At 38.2% G+C, this 24,608-nt stretch overlaps 1 protein-coding gene across 5 annotated transcripts in view; it reads right to left on the reverse strand.

The window, feature by feature from the left end:
• Nucleotides 1–24,608, reverse strand: part of RXFP1 (relaxin family peptide receptor 1) — a 79,504-nt gene that overhangs the window by 23,135 nt on the left and 31,761 nt on the right. For 4 of the 5 annotated variants that reach the window (XM_036031960.1, XM_036031959.1, XM_036031958.1 and 1 more), the window contains exons 3-9: nucleotides 16,871–16,969; nucleotides 10,392–10,497; nucleotides 7,755–7,826; nucleotides 4,597–4,668; nucleotides 1,120–1,191; nucleotides 959–1,030; nucleotides 321–395 (exon numbers count right to left, since the gene is read on the reverse strand). In XM_036031960.1, the coding sequence (XP_035887853.1) occupies nucleotides 321–395; nucleotides 959–1,030; nucleotides 1,120–1,191; nucleotides 4,597–4,668; nucleotides 7,755–7,826; nucleotides 10,392–10,497; nucleotides 16,871–16,969 (568 nt within the window). The remainder of the gene's footprint in view (nucleotides 1–320; nucleotides 396–958; nucleotides 1,031–1,119; nucleotides 1,192–4,596; nucleotides 4,669–7,754; nucleotides 7,827–10,391; nucleotides 10,498–16,870; nucleotides 16,970–24,608) is intronic. The other variant, XM_036031961.1, reaches the window with a different exon arrangement.

Consider the following 24,608-nt stretch of genomic DNA (forward strand, 5'->3'; position numbering starts at 1 on the left):
TAGGAACTTCAATCTTTTCATACCAAATGAATAGGTGAACAGGTCAAAGGGGGGGTTGTTATGTAGATACTATGACCTTCTTTCTGCCTTCTTTCTGCTTCCAAGCTTTTTTTTATTTTTGAGATGTTTTATTTTGGTGAGAGTTTAGAGGAGTTAGTTTAGATAATGGGGATGTTTAATAACAAAATCATGCTAAAGTAATTTGAGAAAATGTGATATAATATTAGCAACATATCATTTTACAAAACCTAATATCCAAAAGAACTGAGTAAAACTAGAAAAGTTAGTTGACTTCTATACAAAAAGATACAGCAACTTACAGCCAATTCAGTCTTGGCATGTGCTGACAAAGAGGTTTATCAGGCAAATGGGTGAGGACATTATTCATCAGTTCCCTGAAAAAGAAAAGAAATTTAAAAGGTCACATTTTCCTAGTTCTTTTTTTAACCTAAATCAAACATGGTATTATCACTATTCTTATGAAACCATGGAAATCTACTAATTATCTTGTCTATTTTTTTCTCTGGTGTATTTAAGTGCTTGTTAGTGACAAAATTTGACAAATATCTGTCATACGGAGAAAGCAGTAATATTAGTAACTGAACAAAAGCTTGTGCCTTTCAATAGCGGGCAGAGAAAAGGAGGTGATTTTAAATGAATGATAGTTTCCTTTAAAAAAGACTTACGTAGGATAGTAATGGTGTGCTTAAGAATGTTTTAATAAAATATCACCATGAGGCTGTATTCAGTTTAGATGGGCTGACATTATAGAAGACAGGAAATCTTATGAAAAAATTAGGACTACAAAATAGTCTCATAAACTGTAATTAATCAATGGTTTTTAGTTGAAAAACCTTTTAGGGTTTTAACAATTCCAAATTTAATGCTGTTAAACTCAAAGCAGTAATTTTTATTCATGTCTTTTAATTAAAATATTTGCTTTAATTTTAGTACTTACAAGAGCATAAGAGAATTTAGTCCAGAGAATGTTAGTGGGGAAACTCGACTGAGGCGATTATCTTCAATTATCCTGCCAGCCCGAAGAAAAAAACTGATTCACTCATATGTTTTTAGAACATAAAAATTAATACTATAAAATGCCCAATAAATTAAACATACAGCCATTCTAGTTTGTGGAGATCTTCAAAAACACCTGGCTTCAAGAAGGTTATTCTGTTATGACTAAGAAACCTGAAAAAGGAGAAACAACCACAATAAATTAGATATTCCTGATATCTTATAATAAGGGAATGAAAAATAATAATCATCCACTTTAAATTTTCTTATACATTCTTTTCATCATGCTATTGTCCTGCCTTTGGAGCTCTAAAAGTTCTTTATCATTTACGTTTTTATGTCTTGTTTTTAATTCTTTCATAATCAGCCAGTAAACCAATCAGTCATGTATTCATTCATCTGTTCATTTATTCATCAGATTGTTTTGGGCACCTACTCTATGGCACTATGTTAGATATGCCATTTATTTCTTTGATGGGCCTGAGTCTAAAGGGAAGACAGCATGTAAACAGGTTATTACAGCAAAGGGGAAAAAGGAAGTGTGCAATGTGTGGCTGCTCTGACATTGCAGGGGAGAAAGCATCTGGCTTCCCTGGGGTGGGAAGCAGGAAGATACCTGCAGAGCACGAAGGAGCAAGGAAACAGGGAGACTTCACTAAAGGAGGAACAACTGAGAAGCATCTTGGATGAAGACATGTCATTCACAAGGCAAAGAAGGGACAGGAGGTATGCTAGATAGAGGAGATCAAGAATGACAAGTTAAGGGATCAGAAGGTAATTCAGTGTGGCCTCACCATGAGCCTGTGAGAAACAACAGCTGAACGTTGGAGGCAGGCAGGGGCTCTTATCGGTTTTGGATAAAAGACATTGTATGCTTTGTTAAAGAGTTTGACCCCACCCTTCCTACTCACCTTCTCGCTATTTTACAGAGTAAACCCCTTCTCTTCATTGTTGATGCTCTCTTACCATGTTCGTTTCTAGCTCAATTTCTTTAGTGCAGCAATCCACTGCTCGAATGTGCTGTCAAGCAGTGTGACTCCTAGCTCTGTTTCTTATTCATAGTGTGACCTTAAGCAAGCAATTAACTTCTGAAAGACTCTGTTTCTCCAACTCCAAAATGGAGATACTATTAGTTCCTACTTTTTGGGGTTGTCGCAACATTTGAGGCAATGCATGTCATCAGCACTAGTGAGTCATCTGTATTCAGTACAGTATTATTTATTATTATACAATACAACAATGTTTTGATTCATGCCTCCCACTTCAGTTTCTTTCCTCTTCTTTTTCTTCTCTGCCTATGATTCATATACAAGTATTCAAATTTCACTTGCACTTATACACGGACCACACTGATTTTTTTCTTTTCTCTACTATGACGGATCTTAAATTGACATCTTGTAAAAGTTTCTCCTGTTGGGAATCTTCCTTTCCCCCACCAAGTTTGATTTTCCTTAGGGGCAGTAAGGGATAACGCCCCATATTAGAACCACTTCCTTCCTTCTCTTGCAAACCTGGGGCCTCAGGTGGGCACAAGAAGGGTAAAGAACAGCTTCTATCCTCCCAGGAAAGCCTTAGGGGGCTCCCTTAACAGCCAGTGGAAATCCCCCAGGTAAAGACATTTGATCCACCTGTGCACTCTGTGTTCATCTGGTTAGCCCGGTCCTCTTTACAGCCATTCTTCACTGCTCTGGACCCAAAATGGTTACTCCTCTCACTGAATCCTAACAGCAGTATTGGTCTGAACTACACAGGTTTAGGACTTCATTAAGTAATAACTTTTTATCATTCTCTGTTGTTGGGTGTATGTTGGTATTATTTGTCCACCTAAGGCTAAGCTTCTGGAGAGCGAGAGGTTTGCCTCTCCCCAGTGAGCACAATGCTGTACCTGAACACAGATGTGAGAGCCGCTGGGAGGGAGCTTGTCTGACTCACATTTCTATGCCTTCCTCCCCGCCTCTCCGCCCCCATGGTGTCTAGCTGAAGAACTTGCACACCATCAGGATTGATGAATATTTATGGATGAATGAAGAGCAGGTATCTAATGATTATCTATGAAAAACTAGAAGTCTGTGACATCTTTAGTACCAAACAACATCCCAGTTCTATGAAAAGCAACCAGGGAAAGAGATGGAGAGTAAATTAATTTATTCTCCAGGTCTATATCTCCACATTCATGGAAATTAAATCAAGAACATGCTGTTGAGTTAAGTCTGGGACAGTCCTAGTGGGGTTGGAGAGAAAGATAGTGGTGAGCCTGATGAGAATGAGTCCAATATTGACTTTGGCTAACTTGTTAAGAGGTGAAAGGGCAGGGATGGGATAAAAGGGAAGAGAACATGGCTAATGTGATTACAGTTAACGCTTTGAGTCTCCAGTGACTTCTTTAACTTTGCTTGTAAAATGATTAGGTGGCCTTCAGCCCCAAACTCTAACAACTCCAGCTAGGAATCTGACTGGAAAGAGCTTCCTGGGTTTGGATAGAAAGCAAGGGGACAGAAATGGAAATATAGGGAGTTGTTTATTCATGGGAGGATGTTAGGTTCAGCTGCTGGGTAAAACTCAATGAAATGGAAGTTTGAGAAAGCCTATTTTTAAGAGCTTTGTTCTTAACCATGATACCAGTTCATACCCATGAGGTTAGTGGTTATAAAAAAACAACCCAAACACCACCAAAAACCCAGAAAAAACTCAAAATGATAACGAGTTGGAGGAACTGAAATCCTCATGCTTGGCTGGTGGTGATGTCAATGATGCAGATGCTGTGGAAAACAGTGTGGAAGTTTCACTTCTGGGTGTGTGTCCCAAAGATTGGAGAGCAAGGACTCAAACAGGTGTTTGTGCACCCAGGTTCATGGCAGCATTACTCACAACAGACAAAAAGTGGCAACAACCCAAATGTCCGTTGATGGGTGGATGGACGGTGGTGACAGCTGCAAAACACCATGAATGTACTTAATGCAACTGAACTGTACCACTTAAAATGGTTAAAATGGTACATTTTATGTTGGTATATTTATCACAATTTTTAAAAAGCTTTACTCTTTTCCCTTTACAGTGCTTTTTTTATATATTCCTACAGGCAGGATTAGTAGAAAAAGAATAATTGGGGAAGTCTTTGGGTTTTCACCTTCATGAATTTTAATTATCATCAGGCTTTCTGATTTTGATTAAGCTCATTTGACCATTATTCCTGTCACCATGACTAATGTATGATGTGCAAATAGTTTTTATTATGTGCCAGGCACGGTGCGCCTCACTCTTCCAACACATTTTCTTGTTTATTCCTCACAACAACCCTGAAGTGAGTTCTATCATAGTTTGTATTTTACAGTAGAGGGAACTGCTGCTTAGAAAGGAAAATAAATTGCTCAACTTCACACACCTAAGAGGGCGATGAAGTCAGGCCTTGAAAACCTGTGTGACTCAAATCCCATGCTCTCAGCCACACTGCTGCACGCCCCTGCAGCTTTCCGAGCACCCCCTGCCCCCCTCCACTGTTGTGGGCAGGAGGGCTGGCATGGAGAGGGAGGCGTCAGGCTGGCGGACCACTGTGGAAGGGACAAACTGATTGGTACTTACAGTTTAGTGAGATTGTACAGTCCTCTGAAAGAATAGGTGGATATGGATCTAATCTTATTGTTTTGCAGGCACCTGTGAAAATGATTATTAAAAGGAAAACATAATGAAACAGACTTTCAGTCTTGCAAGATGGAGAGAGTTCTGTGGCTGGATGGTGGGGACGGCAACACAAGGCTGTGAATGTACTTGATGCCTCTGAAGGTTCACTTAACAATGGCTTAGATGGTACATCTAGGTCATGTGTATTTTGCCACAATTAAAATGTTTTAAAATTAAAATTGGTAGACATAATGAAATTATTTTGTGAAACTGGATATCATGTAGCTTTGTTTTGCTATGAAATGCAAGTATGATTAGCCTAGTTTTCATTTAGAAATGCTAGTTTTAAAGGTAAATAGGTAATGGCTAAAATTCAATATTAGAATTTCCTGTGAATAAAACTTTAATGCACAGCAAGGCACTCACTAATAAAACAGGCCTGGAAGTCACACTCCTTTTCTTTTTCTTTTTTTAGCATTTTCTGCTAGGATTCTTCAAACTGGTTGGTGTTTGTCATGGTGCTGGCAGAAGCATGAGTGTGTGACATTGTTAAGGCCCCCAAATATATTTCATGTTAACTACAAAAATTCGAAGTAAGTCATTTTTAATTTTGTTAATTTGACACCCAAAATCTTGTCCCCCCAAATTGTTGGAGAAACTTATGAGGCGTCTACATGACAAAGAAAAAATGAAAATAAAAAGAATCAAGTCTAGAAGCATATTAATTAAGACTATCAAGACAAGAACGCAGGCTTACATATTTAACTAAAGTCACACCGGAAGTTTGGCCCTGAGTCAACTGGAGGTCAAAGGAAACAGGTACCAGAGCACAAGCAATTGCATCATATTCACCCAGTGAAGCTTTGTACATCTATGGCCCCAGGTGATGGGGAATGACCAGGTAAGGGCTGCAAGACTGATATCTTGCCCTGAGTGCTGGTCACAATTATCCTTTATGGTATTCTGAGTTTATATAGGAGAGGGGACCCCCCTGAAAAACCAGAATTATCCTTTGGAGGGCAGGCCCCTTGTCATACAGGCTTTGTCCAGTAGGTGAGTATTCTAGAAACCCATCTGTGTCAGTGTACCAGCTGGCATTGTTGTGAGAGGCTGCATTTGGCTTCAGTAAATTTTTTTGTAGACTATTTTAGAGCATGTGCCCATTTCATGATGGGTGATTTAGGAGCAGACGTACCCCATAGCATGCTAAGTGTTCAGCAATTTTCCCCCATTCTCTCCATTCATCCAATGTCACCCCAGTTACTTTTTTTTTGTTTGTTTCCCTGGATGAAAAATGTCCCCAAAAGGAAATGTTTTGCCAGTGTGGAAGAGGTGAAACAAAAAATGGCAGAAGCACTAAAAGGCATTAAAACTAACAAGTTCAAAAACTGTTTTGAGTAGTGGAAACAACATCTTGATAGGTGTATTACATCAAAGGGAGAGTACTTTTAAGGTGATGGAAATTTAAACATGTAAGAATAAATACACAAATTTTTAATAAATAAATCCTGTTTTGTTGGGTCCCCCCTTATATATATTTATTTTATAACTTTTAGGAACAATAAGGGAGAAACCAATATGAACGTACTCTCAGTTAATTAGAAATTTTGACTAAAAGAGAGTCCCTATTTCTCCAACATACAAGAAAGCCTACCTTTGATTGTAAAATGTTATTACTAAATTTATTATGCATTCAGCAATTTCACAGAACATATTGTGGCCCAATCACATAGTGGGTAATCCATCTTCTCACTAATATGTAGAAAGACTTTAACATGTATTTGTTTATTTGCCTCTAAGTATTGTAATGAGCAAGCAATAGAGAGTATGTCCTGGGGGCTGAGCCGAGCTATACATTTAATAGCTGATTTTTAAAAATTAGGCTATTCTGATCTTTTATTAATTGGAACAAATTGGCTGTTCATAAATTAATGTTCACTGTTTAAAAATCCTAAACTACGGTGTTATATAAACTTGAGTTTTGATATTTAAATTGGGAGTTCTCACTTCTTTTAAACATGTGGACATAAGGTGGTGCTACAGATCAGAAAAATTCTCCACATGACAGAAATCAGAAGACAGAGTAAGGAAGCATCATCTTGAGGTTTTTCTATCAGGAACAATTTTTGAAAAGCTCTTTCCTGTTGATTTATAAATGTTGAGAATAAAATTCTAAAACATCATTTTTATTGAAATTTCATTTTCAAATGTGAATAGTTTTTGCAGATTATCTAGGTTTTAAGTACATTTCATCGAAATGGATTAATTTTCCTTCTGATTCTGCTTTATTTTTATGTTATCTTAAAGAAAAATGTGCAGATATATCTTTATGTACCAGGTTTCTCTAGTGTAAAACCCAAACTAAAAGCAATATAGGTATGAAAATGAAACTGGAAATTCTGAGATGATTTCTAGATAGTATGATTTAGGCACCAAATATTTAAGCCCAATGGTTCAAGCACATGACAATATGATTGAGTTACTGGTTGACCTCAATAATAGGTAAACATTACCTGGGCCATTATGGATTTTGAGAGTACATACATCACCCTAAAGTTCACCTACACTGAAGAGAAACTAGTATGGCTGATACTACCTGAGGCCAAATGAAACTCACTCTGCAAGGCAGATGTGAAGATAGAATTAAGTCCCCGAGCACATGCTCAGTGATTTCAAACCACAAGGACTCGCTATTCTAGGTCTAGACTGAGTTTGCAAACTAACAGGAGAAAACTCTTCCCTACCTAATCTTGACTGCAGATCTGGTAGAAGTTCTTCACATCTTTCTTTAAGATGTGTATTAAGGTGGTCCATTGTGAAATAGTGCTGAGAGTACAATCTTCTGACGATCCTCGTTTTGGCTGAGTATGGCAGGAGGACTTACAGCACACACTCTCTAGTTTTCTGGGGGGATAGGTATTAAGATTTTTCTAGAATGGCTTCTAGAACTACTTTTTAAAAAAGTTACCTGTTCATCTACATCTAACAGCTAAGTAAGTCCCCAAAGAGGAATTAGGTTTAAGTAGTGGTACAGTGCTGGTGTCTACATAAATGGAAAGAAGTAGATATGCCAAAACATGTTAGTTAATTTTAATACCAGGAATTAAATTTTTTCTTACAATCTCTGAAGATCATGGTACTTCTTAAAGCCATTAGGAGGAAGTTTTCTTATTAAGTTCTTCTGAAGTGACCTGAAATAAAGGTAAATTTTGAATTCTTACCTGAAGTTTTTTCTTTATTTCTAAACTACAATAGGGAAAATTATAAACCTTATTCATTTTAACAACAGCTTTCAGGAAACATTTTGCTCATGATGTTATGTTCGTATGTATAGTATCATTTAAACTAGGTCTAACTGTTGATTTTGTATTCATTAAAGATATTCTCTTAAATTAGTTTACAGCACTGTAATTCTGACAAAAAACTTAAAAATAATAAAACAGAAAATAATCTTTAGTTATGTTCTTTTCTAGTTATCTTTAACAAACATTAGAAGACATCTCAGTTCTTTCAGTGACAATAAAAATAGTGTTTCTCTTTAAAACACATTAAAGAACATAACTTTATATTCTTTAACAGTTTATTGCCCAATTTCCACTATCTTTACTTCTTTTTAAAATTAGTTATAGAGTAAACTGTCAATTGGGACAAAGAATTGAACCATCTGTATTCAATGAGTAATACATTTTAATCTAATAAGCTGTATAGAAAGGTTTTCTTTTATATCACAATTTGAAAAGCAGCTTGACACAGACTACATTCTCTTAATCGTGTTTGTACTGAAAAGTACTTAAACCTTTAATTTTTAAAAACAGTGTAATGTAGTGGTAACAAAATAAAACAAGTGAAAAATCCTGAAATTTTTGCAGCTGGGATCCCTTGCATGAATCATACATAATCTTTCCATGTTGACCTCTTCCTTTAATTGTAGAAGAATGGATTTGGACTAGATTACCTCCCATTATATAATGCTATTATTAGTAGTAACATTATAAAAGACGATGGGACAGATGCTCATTCATAAACTGTCTGGAGGTTGACCGCTGTGGGACAGACACTTGGAAACACAGGGTGGACATGAAGGACTCAGGTTAAGACAGTGCAATACAATAGGTGCTAACAACGTTGTGAGGTAATTTTAAATAAACAGTATGAGTAATCATTTTTTCTTTGACAATAGAATAAAATCATACATTTTTATACCTAGCAGTTCCAGCCAGAATTTTCAAGAGTGTCCAACCTGTGGCCCATGGGCTGCATGCTGCCCAAGATGGCTGTGAATGCAGCACAATGCAAAATCGTAAGTTTACTTAAAACACTACAAGCTTTTTTGTGATTATGCATCGCAATGTTTTAATGTATGGCTCAAGACAGCTTTTCTTTTTCCAGTGTGGCCCAGGGACGCCAAAAGTTTGGACATCCCTGAATGGCAACTTTCCATAGGACTTCAGATTATTTTTTGGAGGGATTATTATTATTTTTTTTCTAGTAAGTCTCATTATTACAAAAAGAACTTTGTCGAATGGAGGATAGGATAGAATCATTCTTAGTTCAGGTGGGAATGTTGCCTTCTTCAGCAAAGCTCTATGGCTTACCCTGCCTGATGCTCTCTGCTCAGTATCAACTTGGGTCAACTTTCCAGGTGACTGTCAATGCCAGAAACTCCCCAGATTCTGTTAATCGGAAGGCATCACTCTCCCCACAGCTACTCCTCATCCCGGATATACACCAAGCATATGAGTTTCTGGGTTATGTGAAAAGGCAGGGCTTGCCAACATTTACATATTTAAGAATTACTCCTATTTTGTCCTCATATACCCAGAAGTTAGAGCCAAAAGTCACTAAAGTATTGGGATGAAAACAAAGAACCTCAGCAAAAGTATTAGAGTAAAATATCTAGTTTTCACTGATTTCCTTTGAAAGTTTCAGTCAGTCCAATGTATGTATTTGTGTTGCTGAAGTTTGTTGAAATCAAATTAGTACTGGATCAACAAACCACTAATTATGAGGATTTTTTTTACATATATAAGTTTGAGTTACTTAGACAAGAAAACAATATCAACATTTCCAAATCAAATATGATGCAGCATAGTTAGATTTTAAATATGAAATTCTGGGAATAATTTATCCAATTTATTTCACTTGGTTTTATTTTTATTTATACATAAGAGTATATTAAAATTATGTTCAATAAAGTCTAAAAGATCTCTTTCAATATGTGTCAAGTAAAACTCAATAAAATAAGAAAGATTTATATAATAGTTTAATAGGCGGCTTTTTTACTTAGTAGCTCATACAACTGATGGCATCTTTTGTTTAGATGAAATACATTGATACTACTTCATAGTATTGTTTTGTTATGAGGGACTAAATAAGAATATATGGAATAATTTAGAATGGGGGAAGCATTTAATAAATGAAAAGGAAATATCATAGTCAACCATGGAACCATGATATAATCTCTGAATAAAAATGCATTATTAATAATGACAAAGCAGCCCTGGCTGGCATAGCTCAGTGGATTGAGCTCGGGCTGCGAACCAAAGTGTTGCAGGTTCGATTCCCAGCCAGGGTACATGCCTGGGTTGCAGGCCATGACTCCCAGCAACCGCACATTGATGTTTCTCTCTCTCTCTATCTCCCTCCCTTCCCTCTCTAAAAATAAATAAAAATAAAATCTTAAAAAAAATAATGACAAGGCCTTCATTATGATACCATTTACAGGTGTCAGGATGAAGCCATTCTTTTCTACTTACATTGAAGTCACATTTGAAGACACTGATGGAACTGCTCGTAATTTGGTCTCATCACAGTCAAGCTCTAAACCTTGGCAAACGCACTGCATGGGCACAGAACCGACCACTGAATGAAGAAGAGGTAGTAGGGCATGAGGAGAATGAGGGATCAGGAAGAGGAGGGTAATGAAGAGAAAGAAATAAAAAGCTGTGAAAATTATTTAGTACAACAGTATATCCTGCCTTATCTAAGCTATTTGGGCATTGCTTTAAATTAAGGTTCTAAAGTCTGCTTTTAATTTACCATTAACAGGGTGCTAAACATTAAGATATGAAAATATACAGATTTAAACAGCAGACTGCAATTATTCATCTATTGCAAATGAATGAAGTCATTTGCTCTTACTCACCTTGGGAGAGAAGCTGTGTGTGAGGGTCATATGATAGTACGTGATGGGCTTTAATGTCCATATTGAAGCTGCTACCTAAGAATAAAGTATTTACTGATAGCATAAGGAAACCTTTAATGGAGAGCTAATCATTTTTAACTATCATGAAAGGGGAGAACCAAACACTGAGCTATAGTGCTAGTAGATTTTTTTTCTGAAAAATTCAGGAGTTTTTCAAAGGATTTTTAAGTGATCTTTTGGCTTTTGTAAGGATGTAAGATATCTAAAACTTAATTTATGGGAGTGAACTCTTTTTTTTTACATAAAGCTGTTATATTCTTATGAATGGGTGTGGAAAGTGGGAGAATGGGATGTATGCCTTAGGCCATGATGTGGGGCTACATCCTAGAGTGATAGTCTTAAAGATGTGATCCATTATTTCTTTTTTTGTTTTTTTTTTGTTTGTTTTTTAATATATTTTATTGATTATGCTATTACAGTTGTCCCATTTCCCCCCTTGTCTCCCCTCCACCCTGTACCCCCCTCCCACCCACATTTCCCCCTTTAGTTCATGTCCATGTGTCATACTTATGAGTTCTTTAGTTTCTACATTTCCCATACTATTCTTGCCCTCCCCCTATCTATTTTCAACCTACATTCTATGCTACTTACTCTCTATACCTTTTCCCCCTCTCTCCTCCTCCCACCCCCCTGCTGCTAACCCTCCATGTGCCCTCCATTTCTGTGGTTCTGTTCCTGTTCTAATTGTTTACTTAGTTTCTTTTGGTTTTGCTTTAGGTGTGGTTGTTAATAATTGTGAGTTTGCTGTCCTTTTACTATACATGTTTTTTCTTTATCTTCTTTTCTTAGATAAGTCCCTTTAGCATTTCATAAAATAAGGGCTTGGTGATGATGAACTCCTTTAACTTGACCTTATCTGAGAAGCACTTTATCTGCTCTTCCATTCTAAATTAAAGCTTTGCTGGATAGAGCAATCTGGGTTGTAGGTCCTTGTCTTTCATGACTTGGAATATTTCTTTCCAGCCCCTTCTTGCCTGTAAGGTCTCTTTGGAGAAATCAGCTGACAGTCTGATGGGAACTCCTTTGTAGGTGACTGTCCCCTTACCTCTTGCTGCTTCTAGGATTCTCTCCTTCGTTTTTACCTTGGCTAATGTAATTATGATGTGCCTTGGTGTGTTTCTTCTGGGGTCCAACTTCTTTGGGGCTCTCTGAGCTTCTTGGATTTCTTGGAAGGCTGTTCCCTTTGCCAGATTGGGGAAGTTCTCCTTTATTATTTGTTCAAATACGTGCTCAATCTGTTGCTTTTCCCCTTCCGATTCTGGTACCCCTATAATTCGGATATTGGAACGTTTAAAGGTGTCTTGGATGCTCTTAATCTTTTCCTCAATTTTTTGAATTCTTATTTCATCATGCTTTCCTGCTTGGTTGATTCTATCTTCCTTCTGGTCCACTGTATTGTTTTGAGACTCATATTCCTTCCTTTCACTATTGGCTCTCCTCCGCGTGTCTTCCTGCATCTGTTTTATGGTAATCTGCATAAGATTCTTTCATCTAAATCTCGTCCAAAATCCACCAGTTCCGTGAGCTTTCTGATCACCAGTGTTTTGAACTGCGCATCTGATAGATTGGCTAGTTCTTGGTCGCTCAAAAGGATGAGTCCTGGGGGACTGATCTGCTCTGTTGAAAACATAGTTTTTTGTTTTTTGTTTTTTCCCCCTGCCTCTCCTTATTTTTTTTTTTTCTGGTCTGGTTGCTCTTGTTACGGTGGGGGGCGGAGCCTTAGGTGCTCACCAGGGCTGGGCACCCCAGTCGCTAGATTGTGACGTTATATGTGGGGGCGGGGCGGGAGAAAACAATGGCGGTAGTTCCGTTCCCCTGGACTCAGACCCTTGTCTGGGCTTCTGGGCCGCGAGTTCTGCCCTGGTCCACAATCGCTACCCCTCTGGGTCTGCCAGCCGCAGCTTGCATACTCAGGGATCACCGCTGCCTTCTTGCGCGCCGGATGGCTTTTGCGCCGATTTCGCACCAAACCTTCCCCCGACCTCCGCGCGCCGCCGACCCGAACCAGCCCCGCACCCGCCGGCTCGTCTTCTCCTACCAGTCCGGGTGAACGCGTCTACTTCAACTTCTTGGCTGCCCGACTTCCATTCAGATAAATCCTCTGCCGGATCTGGGTGTTATTCTGATAGTAAATTATTGTTGTAAATTATTGGTTTTCTAATCTTGGTTGTGCGAGGAGGCACGGTGCGTCCACCTATTCCTCCATCTTGCCGGAAGTTTCGTGATCCATTATTTCTATAGTCTATGAGAGACTTGTGATGATGTGTTCATACAGCTAAACAGTAAAATGGGATTAGTATTAGGCATACTAAATATAGCCTGATTCCTGCCTGGATGAAGAATAAGCGATTACTGAGGGCAGTTAGGAGTGCTTCCTGTCTACATTTACTCTGAAGCCCCGAACTGCACGGCAGAGATTGCAGACTCAGGTATCTACAGAGAACAGGCAGAGAGGGTGTAGGCTGTGTCCAGATGTCCCAGTGGAACAGCTTCCTTCTTCTAATTGTTGCCATATTAGGATAGGACCATGTCAGCTAACTTCCCCAAAGATGCCAGAAATACAATGTTTTTATATAATTACCTATTTTAAAAATGATAAAAGCTAACATTTAAAATATCATAGGGCAAACAAAGATTTTTATGGGACTTTCTTGCTTGCAGGATTCCAATTTTGACTTTTACAGTAAAGGTTCCAGAGCATAGACATGTGTCTTCGTGGCAAAGCAGAGATGCCTGTGACAAAGCTGGTGGATGACCATTCATGAGCACAACTGACTACGGCCTCTGCAATGGTAATGCCTCTCCTTTGCTGAGATGTGGGGCAACAGGCGTTCTTCCTCTACTTCCAAATAACTCTGCAGACATCTTTACAAGATCACGAGAGACCAAGATAATAACTGAGGGTTTGTGGTTTTTGTAAACAGAGTCTCCGCCATGAACTTTTGAACAGTTTTATAGTGGTAAGTCACCCTTTTGGTTATGGGCCTCTAAAAACTGATTCTGTCTCTCTATGCAAAAGCCATTCTAACGTTGAGTGTGTTTACGTTGTGTGGAAGGAATGGCAAGGGTTTGGCAGGAAGGTGGAGGTCCTGAGTGTGAGTAAGAAGGGCAGTGAGACTATCGTTAATTCCAGTGTGTTTTCCTGTTTATAGAAGGTGAGTTAAGGTAATACATACATGTTGATTACAGGGTTACCTATAATGGGGGAAAAACCACCTAAATATCCAACAACAAAAGAATGATTAAACAAATTCTGTCAACTGAAAATTGTGTTATAGTGTATTTTAAAGAGTTTGTAATAACAATGTATTATATGTTTATAATAATATAAGCATAGTGTATACTTTTAGATTACACTAACATACTAATTGAAAACATGATAAAAATGGTTTGTACAGGACATTTTAATTATGTTAAGATAAAAAATGATTAGCAATATACCAGCTGTTAGTTAATGAATTATGGTTGAGTACAGAATTCTTTTCAAATCTCTGTACTTTCCAATTCCTCCAATTTAAATTGTATTAATATATTAGTTATTGGTAAATTTATTTTCCATAACACTGATTTTTGTTGGGAATAAGGAAATTAAGAACTAAATTTCCTCTAATAGACAAGAACCACATTGTAGCTAAAAGGAAATGATAAGGGAGACACAGGGCAGTTAAGCAAACATCCTGTGTCTAGCAGACACTCTCCCCTGGATAGGCTAGATAAGCAATGCTTTGTAGTTTTTAATGAGAAAATAGAAAACTAGCTAGCTAGAGCCAGGAGATTACTAGGTTAATGAACAAACAGCCTGCCTTCCCGCCTTATGCAAAAATGCTTTGTTTGAAATTCCCAGGCGAGGTCTCTGTAAGCGAATTGCTAACTGCCAGGTCTGCTTCTGTATACCGCTTGCTTGCCCGCCCCTATATAAGAAAGTAGTTGTACGCGCTCCTGGCGGCTCTCATTTGCAGCTCCTTGTGGGCACTGTGTCGCTGGACACTTTGAGAGTTCGCCCCTGTGCAGGTTAAACTTGGCCAATAAAATAACATCTTTGAACCCCTGAAAGTCTCTGATATTGGTTCTCGCGTGTGCTGGATGCTGCAATTTTGAGAGGTGACTTTATAAATGTGATGTCCTCACATTCCTTCATTCAGGCAAAAAATGATTATGGCCATCCTCAGTTTAATTCCCAATAAATTTTATAATAATCTGATTCAGATAAGGCGGGCACAATAGGAACATTAATTCAAGCATCACTCCCAACTTTTACACTACACTTGCTATACCATTTTATATTGCTTTTGAATCTCAAAAAGATATTTAATTATTACCACCTTTCCTTGAATTGTCTTTTTAAAAACTAGTTAAAAATTATAGATTTGTTCTTTACTAACTACTGGTACAAATTACCTCTGTACTTTGATACTTTGGTAACTCCATTCCTGTTGTGTAATTATACTTGTGACCAATTTCTCTCAGAATTCAGGATCAGGCAAAAATGTATTTCTCTTGCTTAAATGATTTGCTTTTCTCCCATTTGTTTTTTTTCACTTTGCAAACCAGACTCTGAAGTTTCCCTAGTTCCCTTGTACCCCCTCTCTTTGACCCACTGACTACAGAATTCAGAACTAAGCTTTAGATACAGCTACTGAAGTTTTCTCAGTGAAGATTTCCTTATTTTTCTTTGCCATTTCCTTTCCCATTCACCGTGGAGTTTTTGTCTTTTATGTTATGTTAATGGTTTAAGTCTGTTAGTAGCCATAATTTTATTGTGAACTGCCTAAAATCCTTTTGGGAATAAGGTGAGATACAAAAAGTTTCCATTAAAATTTAAGAAAGGGCCCTGGCTGGCGTAGCTCAGCAGATTGAGCACGGGCTGCGAACCAAGTTGTCACAGGTTCGGTTCCCAGTCAGGGCTCATGCCTGGGTTGCAGGCCATGACCCCCAGCAACCACACATTGATGTTTCTCTCTCTCTCTCTCCCTCCCTTCCCTCTCTAAAAATAAATAAATAAAATCTTTAAAAAAAATTTAAGAAAGGAAAAGTATATGCAAAAAAACACAAAAAGAAAAGAACTATGTTTTGAGATAATGTGGCTTAACCTATTGATTTTTTTCCCATTATATTCGCAGTTAAATTATACCTGTTAACTTTTTTCTTTCCCTACAGCTTTTAGCTTTTCCATGATCAAGTAATTTGGTCTTCACATTCGGGGAAACCACTGGAGCCTGAGACAGATTGCTGAGTAACCTAGGAGACTTGCTGAGAGGACGAGCAGCCCCTTAAACTGGGGATTGTTAGTAGTTTTTATTAATCTCATCCGAGTAGTAAAGACAAACATATTGAAAATAAAAACAAAAGCTGTAATTTATAGTTTGTGGTAGAACATAAGGGAAACAATGTGGAGTAAAGGGTTCCCCCACCTCGACCCCTGCTTTTTAACTAAGGTTTGAAATGCTAGGATCAAAATTAGTGTATAATTCCAAGGCCCCAATTTAAATTTGCACAATTTATTAGAATACACTAAATTTATTTAAAAGATCTCCCTGATCTAAAATATTATCGAATTAATCCTCAAAGTCATACCTTCCTTATCCCTCCAGTGTTTTTTGCAAGTTCTTGATATATCACTAAACATAGCAGGTTATAATTAATGTCTTTTTGTTGTAGCTCTAAAGTATAGTTTCGACCTCAGGAGATTTTTCACTTACAAGCATTAAAATCCAAACAACTTTTACGCGCTTCTGTTTCCACAGTTTCCTTTACATCAGAGTTTATAGGGATTGTAAAAAGGGGACATATAAAATGGCAACTTGACTGACAGGGTTTTTGTTTACAACAATACTTAGCATGATGTATTTCTTTTACACTTATGATCCCTGAGCTATTTTCAAATAAGATTCTCAAATTAAGACCGCATGTCTAATGGAGTTTGCAACAGGAAAACTATAACTTTTTTTTAAATGTTGGATCCAACTTTTAAGACGTGGTGTCTTCTTATGAACTCATGGGAAAGGAGACTCAAGCCCTCTGATTACTTACGGCATTTCGGTGTTTCTAACTCAAAGAGATGTGGAAAAGCCGTTCTGTTGTAAATGACAAAGCGCTTCCCAAATAGCAAAGGCCATCCATTGTCATCTCCTAAAATAAAAATCAGAGAGCAGAAAAGTTCAAGAAGCCAGAAATATTCTGGTGTCTTGGGAAAAATAGGTTCTCACTTTAAAATAAAGGAGAGATTCTGTTGTCTGACAGCCGTTGTAGTGGAGGGGGAAGGTGAGGCCTGGATGAAAGAGGGTGAAGGGATCAGCCAAAGAGCGTACATGCACAAGCCATAGACAGAGACAGCAGGGTGGTGAGGGCCAGAGGGAAGGGGGGTGGGGGCAGGGTGGGGGTGGACAAAGGGGCGTAAAAATAAATGAGCGATTCTCAAGTTTAGTGAGATAAACCTTATCTGGGAGCTTGTTTCAAATGTGAACTTCTGGCCTCACTTCTATATGTCCGAGATGGGTCTCCTAGTCTCCATTTTTAACAGGCACTCTTGGTGATACTTCGGCAAGTAATGTTTGGACCATACTTTAAGAAATAGTACGTTAGACTACTGAAACATAACACACTGTTCTTCGCATGTTTTTATGATTCCCTCTGTCTTTATATATATTTCATCCTTATCTGAGGACTTTTTTCATTGCTTTTTTAGAGACAGAGGAAGGGATAGAGGAAGGAAGAGAGAGAATCGTCAATGAGAGAGGGAGGCATCTAGTGGAGGCCTCCTGTATGTGCTTGGACTAGGGATGGAACTGCAGCCTACGTATGTGCTGTGAGAATTGAAACTTCTGGTTGTGGGAGACCCTCCAACCAACTGAGCAACATCAGCCAGGGCTCTCTTCTTCAGTATTAAAACTGATGCTGGAGATGTAGTAACATTGATAGATGGTCAAGATGGTTAACTTAAAAAAGAAAGAAAACAATGAGTTGTTGAGAGGCAAATGCATGGGATGTTGAGTCATCGAAGGGATAGATTATGAGAAACATGGCGATTGTATTGTACAGCTGCAAGAGACCCGTAGTGGATACTACAGATCGACTCACTCAGCCCCCATTCAACAGCCCCTTCCCTGGTGTGTTCCTGCAGAGCAGAGACTGGAAAGCTTACAACATTTCACATCTCCTTTATAGCCAGGATTTGGGGTGCAGTCACACATATTTTGGTTGGTAGAAGAGAGAAAAGTCACTTTCCTGCAGCTGTCTAAAACAGAGACATCCTGTTAAGAGGCAGGTGCAGTGTGGCAGGGTATTTTGGGTGTTGCCAGCCCTGTGGGCATCAGGAGGCGGTTGTGTCGGGGGTGGAGCAGCAGCATCAGGGGCTGTCCCAGATTCTGGGTTGCAGTTACAGTGGCGTGCTCTTGGATTTAATGGCTCGAATGGAGGCCTTGTGGACTCCCATTCTTCCAGCCCTTTTGAAAATTGTATAATTATCTAATTTCTGTTTGACATACCTAATATGGGTTCTGTTTTTTACATTAAACCCTGATAGATACAGAGACTGGCTTGAATTATTCGATTATAATAAGGTTTAAAAGTGACTGGGCATTTAGTTAACATGGGAGCTTGAGTGGAATCTCATGAAGGAGAACAAAATGGTGTGTTTTCCCTGAACCTCTGAGTTGCAGTGCAGTTTAGTGCTGTGTTCTCACGACAGGAATGTCGGTGGCACTCTTCGGCTTGGTTCTGCTTCGCCCATATGTGTTCTGGAGATAGAGTTAAGAGCTCTGCTGGGCTCCAGAATCATCTATTTGTTTCCTTGGCTGTGGTTCAGCTGAGTTTGTTGAGTTTTTTGTAAGTTTTTACTTTTAAAAACTTGGTTCATATTTTTAGATATAAAAAAAGAAAAACTTTATGAGATTTTAATTTTCCCATTTTAACAGAGATTGAATATTAGTGCTTAGCACTGAGAGAACCAATATTTAGCAAGTACCTGCTATACTGTACTGGGTACTTTATTTTATCCTCATAATTACTCTGGTCAATGTTGTCATCTGCGTTTACAGATGAAAAAACTGATTCTAAAACGTTGAAGCGATTCACTGAGACACAGAATTATTTAAAATAACTAAAGAATTAAAACAATTATATTATTTTAATATTTTTCTAGGCCAAAGAAAATCAGTTTATATTCTACTTGTAGAAGTCCAACTTTTATGTGACGTCAGGTTTAAATATTTAATTATTATTATTTGTTTTCTATTTTTCTCGTATCTGTTGAATTTCCATTATTGAGGTTTTTACATTAGAATTATGTGAATTATACAAATTTTGTAAATAACCAACAAGCAGTTATTAATTGGAATTTAAATTCATTATTATTGTTATTGAAAATCATTAAGGAACTACTAAAACTCATTAAAAATAAATTAATTTTTGTATTAATGTTATAAATTTTTATATATTGATAAATGTTATAAATAAAATATGTGAGTAAGAGAAATCATTTGGCTCTGGCTATGTTCAGGTATGTTGAGGCATTGATTACAAATGATTTTTTTGTGCGTCTACAGAGTAGGGGTGAAAAGTGGGCTTGCAGGTATATGAAGGCCTTCACCTTGCAGGCTGCCGGTGCCTGCGGCTCTTTGTGGGAGGAGGAGGGGCATGCAGGTGTTCATGTTCACGTTCCTGACACATCTACCTAGAGCTCAGAAAACAGGTGGAAATTAGGTGAGGTGACTGCATTCCAGAAATCAGGGCTCTTTCTCTGTGTGGTGCTTCACTGCCGCTGTGAAATTCATGAGATGAGCAGGCTGGGTGACTGACATGAGATGTTGAGTTTTCTCTCACTTTGGCTATTTATTTATTTATTTATTTATTTTATCCTCACCCAAGGACACGCTTATGATTTCAGAGAGAGGGGAAAGGAGGAAGAGAGAGAAAAAGAGAAACACTGATGTGAGACAGAAACATGGATCAATCCCATAACCCAGGCATGTGCTTTGACAGGAATCCAACCCTTGACCTTTAGGTTTGCTGGACAGCCCCCAGCCAATGGAGCCACACCAGTCAGGATGGATTCTCACTCTGTTTTTTTCAAAGTAGGCTCTGTATTTAACTGAAATTTACTAATAAACTATTTCAATTTGCTACATTTTTAAAACCAGTAACAGATACTGTAATGCTTAAAATAATGGGCTTTGTGTTCTTTCCTAATCTTTTGTTTCCCGCCATTGGCTCTCCCGCCATTCTTCTATTTTAAGGGCTTTGCTATGTATGGTATTTGTTGAAACATATTCGTCCAACAAATGCAAGTGAGGTACTTATTCGTGTTGCTTTTCTTCTTTCTCTTTCTGAATCCTCCTACTTTGTTCTTCTTTTGTACCTCATGGTGCCTCATCCCACCCCCACACAGTTGAAAAGAAAGAGGGAAAGAAAACAGAGGTGATGTCAGAAAGGAAGTGGGGAATTTTAGAAGGCAGAAAACGACAGGACAAACCTGCTTATGTTTCCCCTTGTCACACAGCTTATATTATGTGTGGGCAGCAACATCTCAAACAAGTTTTTAATAATTAGTTTTTACCTTCCTCTCTGCCTTTTCTTTCTCTCACAAGAAGCCAGGAATATAGAATACGGGACATGTAACCAAAATGACAAAGTTGGAAAATTAGCATTTAAAAAAAAACAGCTTTTGGTATATATATGTGTGTCTATATTTTAAATCCTGTATTCTTTCTATTTTAAGAATGTATTGGGCAATGAGCAGAACGGGTTTTCACACTTTAGTAATTATCCTACTGAAATTTGATTCCTGATTTTTTTTTTGAGACAATATACATCAGTATAAAGAGTGCTGTGCTAAGAGCATATTGTTAGGGGATTTGCTTTCCATTATATATTGATGTATTGTATGAACAGTGTTGTTAAAAATATATACATTTACCAAGAAAGATATTTTTAGCTAAAAATGAATGTAATATTGCTGTGAATAAAAATTAATAACATAAATAAAAAATCTGCTCTTGCATGCTACACGAACTCCAGAGATATTTACTTATTAAATGAATGAATGAATGGATGAATAATGAAGCACTGTCCTCAAAGATACTCAGAGAAAACCCAGTTTCTCTTCTGGGTTTTATTGTACAATAAAAAACCCAGTTTTTATTCTACACTAAAATTTGAGAACCTAAGGTACATATCAAAAACACAGGTTTTCAGGCTCCTGTACTAGAGGTTCTGATTTCTTTGGTAAATACTGGGCCCTGAGCATCTGTTTTCCAGAAGTGCCCTAAGTGAGTCTCAGTATCATTTTGGAACAACTGCATTGTGAGATTCATCCTGTTAGCGGAGGGCAGCTAGCATTAGCAATGGAAAATCCTGTTGACCCAATGGAGCATATTTCTTTCCTCTAGCAGAGTTGTTGACTGTTAACGATCCAGCAGTCTGAACCACTCACATAAGATTAATGGAAGTGGCCCCTAATTTAAGGGCACTTTGCTTACAGCTCTCTTATTATACTGATTGTAATTGTTTTACACTATGCTTATTTATATATGTATTTTATTTCCTTATGAGAGTATGGTTGGATAAAACCTTTTTAACCTATGTATTTTTTATATACCTTAGTGACTACTAAGGTGCTTTTAATATAGTTAAAGTGTGGCTATTACTGGCCCTCATGAAGTGTATAAAGTATATAAAATACAAAAGCATTATTTACACCAAGTATTAGTTATAATTAATTTAATTTTTTTAAAGGGGGCTGGGCCCACCAATTTGAATTCTGGACAATGCCTCTCCCTCTCCTGTGTTCTCAGACTCCCGTAGCATTGTCATGGGAGGGAAGGCAGGTTTCAAGGGATGAGGTCTGGATGGACATGGTGGGAAAGTCCAAGTTCACTGAATGCACTCATTCGTCATGGTGCTGTATTAGGCTTTTCTCAGATAGTTTCCTAGAGTTCTCCTTAAGAAGAGAGTTCTGCCGTGAAATATATTTGAGAAATACTGCATTTTATCTCCTCGCTTGGGATTAATAATACATGCTAGTATGATGAAAGGAGGACTCAGGCAGTATAGAAATGTCTTTGATTTTGTTCAACACCTTTAATAAGATTCCATAGAGTTTGGAAAGTGTTCACTTTTGCATTTGCACAAGACAGAGTATGTCTGGATCAGCAATTTTCCAAGTGTAGATCCAGGACCAGCGGCATCAGCATTTCCTGTGAACTTCAAAGAAAAACAATCTCTTGGGCTCTCCACCAGAGGCACTGAATCAGAAATTCTGAAAATGGGACTTGGCAACCTGCATTTTAACAAGCCCTCCAACTGATGTGATGCCTCTTAAAGTTTGAAAACGATTGCTCTAGACTAATTAATCAACTTTCTAGGTGTTCTGAATTAGGTGATAAAATTGTTTGCATTGGGAAGTGAAGCATTTCATAACTTTTTTCTTTTAAAGATTTTTATTTATTTATATTAGAGAGAGGGGAAGGGGAAGGAGAGAGGGATGTGTGGTTGCCTCTCTCACTCCCCCTACTGGGGACCTGGCCTCTGTCTCACACCCCTTTCTGGGAACCTGGTCTGCAACCCAGGTTCCCAGGCATGTGCCCTGACTGGGAATCAGACCAGGGACACTTTGGTTCACAGTCCTGCATTCAGTTCACTGAGCCACACCAGCCAGGGCTCATTTTATAACTTTAACAGGTGAGATATTCACCAGCAGTGTTTGTTAAAATGCAGATTTCTGGACTCCACTCCTACCTACTAGATCAGTGCTTCTGAGGATGCCCTCAAGGCTCAGGACTCAGCACCTTTCACCAGCCCCCTGGGAACCCTGCTGTCCCTTGTCCTCAGAGCAAACTTCCCACAGGCTCCTATAGATATACAGAAGCCACTCCCACATTCCCTTAACAAATTCTGATAAGATTCTTGTTTCAGATTCTGAAACAAAAGTTGAGGGACTTGTGTTTCTGTTGGAGAGGAGGCCAGAACAAAGGAGGGTGGGATGATATTGTGTGCTAAATGGTCTCTTTTACTTAAAACGAAGACATAAATCCTATTGGTTACAAAGTACTCATATACATGCTTAGGAATGTATGCATGAACAGGTGGTTAATCTTCAAAGTTCAGGTTTATGCAAAGCAGAGCATTCCTGACTCTAAGATACTTATTATCAGCACCCATTCTTGGGGCACAGTGGAACATTGTTTTCTCAGAAAGTAATGACCCCCAGAGGCGAGGTGCCCTGGGCCATTAGAATAAACCTCCAGATGCAGCCTGACCTGACAGAGCAATTCATCAAACCAGTTGTGTGAAATGTCCTTGAATTGGAATGACAACAGCAGTTTTCTGGCCAGAGTGTATTTGCCTCTTCTTCGGCTTTTAGCAACTTTGGAGACAACTCTTAGAAGAAATTAAGGGGTGCGACATTATCTTGAGTGATTTTTAAGAAAATTGAGGCAGGTGTCCTGAGATGGAATATCTTTATGGAGTTAACCCAAGCATCATTTAAGCATCATAGGATAAGCAGATAAGCATATCTGAGGTTGAAACATGGCTTATGTTTACAGAAAAGTCAAGGGTTCAGTCACTTAGGTATTTCCAATGCTATTTTGAGTATAGTAAATAGAAAACCAATCATTTTTCAACATATGATGCATGGCTGTGTATTAACACACATATTTATGGTCCAGGCCATGATTCCTCCTGTGGTTTTTAACCTTGAAAAAGACAAACCACTAAATTTCATGGACTTTTCTAATGAGAATAGCTGAATTCTACATCAGACTGCTTGGCATTGCCATCATTCTCACATTGTGTAAAAAGCTGTATTTAAGACATGAAGAAATATTCAGTGTCCCAGACTTTTAAATGCAGGCCCAATTAAAAATTAAAAGCTTCTTTGAATACACTTCAAACATTCTTATAATTCTATTATATATGACTATTACTCTTATAAATATAAATACTGCTTATCTAATCTTGATAGCTTAATAAGTGTGAAGCCAGGGACAGGAAAGTATTTCAGGGCATTAAAGTTTTTCTTTCTTTGAATTCCTTGCGTTCTCTGCCCTTTTTCCTATAGCAGGCAGCTCCAGTTTTCCACTTTAGTTACTTTGGGGAATGGATGACACAGAAGTTTGCAGATAACAAAGGAGTCAAATTCTTAGTGTGTGATTATCAAAGGCTTATGTTTGGGCATTGATAATAGATTTGGAAAAACAAAAAAGAAAAGTGTACTTTGCTATTCCTAAGCTGGACAAAAGATGTGGACCAGAGAGGGAGAGTGAATGGGTTTTCTTTCCCTTCCTTTTCCCTGGGCTGAATTTGGTTAAAATCAGAAACTCCTTATCTCATTACCTTCTACAAGACCCTATTTTCATATAGGGTCACATTCTTAGGTCCTGGGTGGACATTAATATTTAGGGAATATAACCTACCATACCACCCAAAAAGAATTAGGAGAAGTTTCCACTTCCCCTATGGATTGTAGAAATACTAACATGGAAACAGAGTGACCAAGGCCTCCATCCTTTTCCTGCAGGCAAGGCTGCTAAAGCGCAGAGCAGGTGAGGGATGTTCAAAGAGAGCCTACACAGCTGAGGCACCTGAGTGCACATCTTCACGGTGGAGTAAGCAGCAGAACCCGCCACCAGCAGGGGAATGAGCTTGGCGTGTTCTCACGGCAGCAGGGGACCCTCTTTGTGCAGCTACCTTGTTATAATGTAGAAGAAGGACTGCTAGCAGATTTTAGTCTGGAAACGCAAAGACTTCCTTTTAAATAAAAATTCAGGTA

The sequence above is a fragment of the Phyllostomus discolor genome, chromosome 8 (genome assembly GCF_004126475.2).
Source record: "Phyllostomus discolor isolate MPI-MPIP mPhyDis1 chromosome 8, mPhyDis1.pri.v3, whole genome shotgun sequence".
In the NCBI taxonomy this organism is placed as follows: domain Eukaryota; kingdom Metazoa; phylum Chordata; class Mammalia; order Chiroptera; family Phyllostomidae; genus Phyllostomus; species Phyllostomus discolor.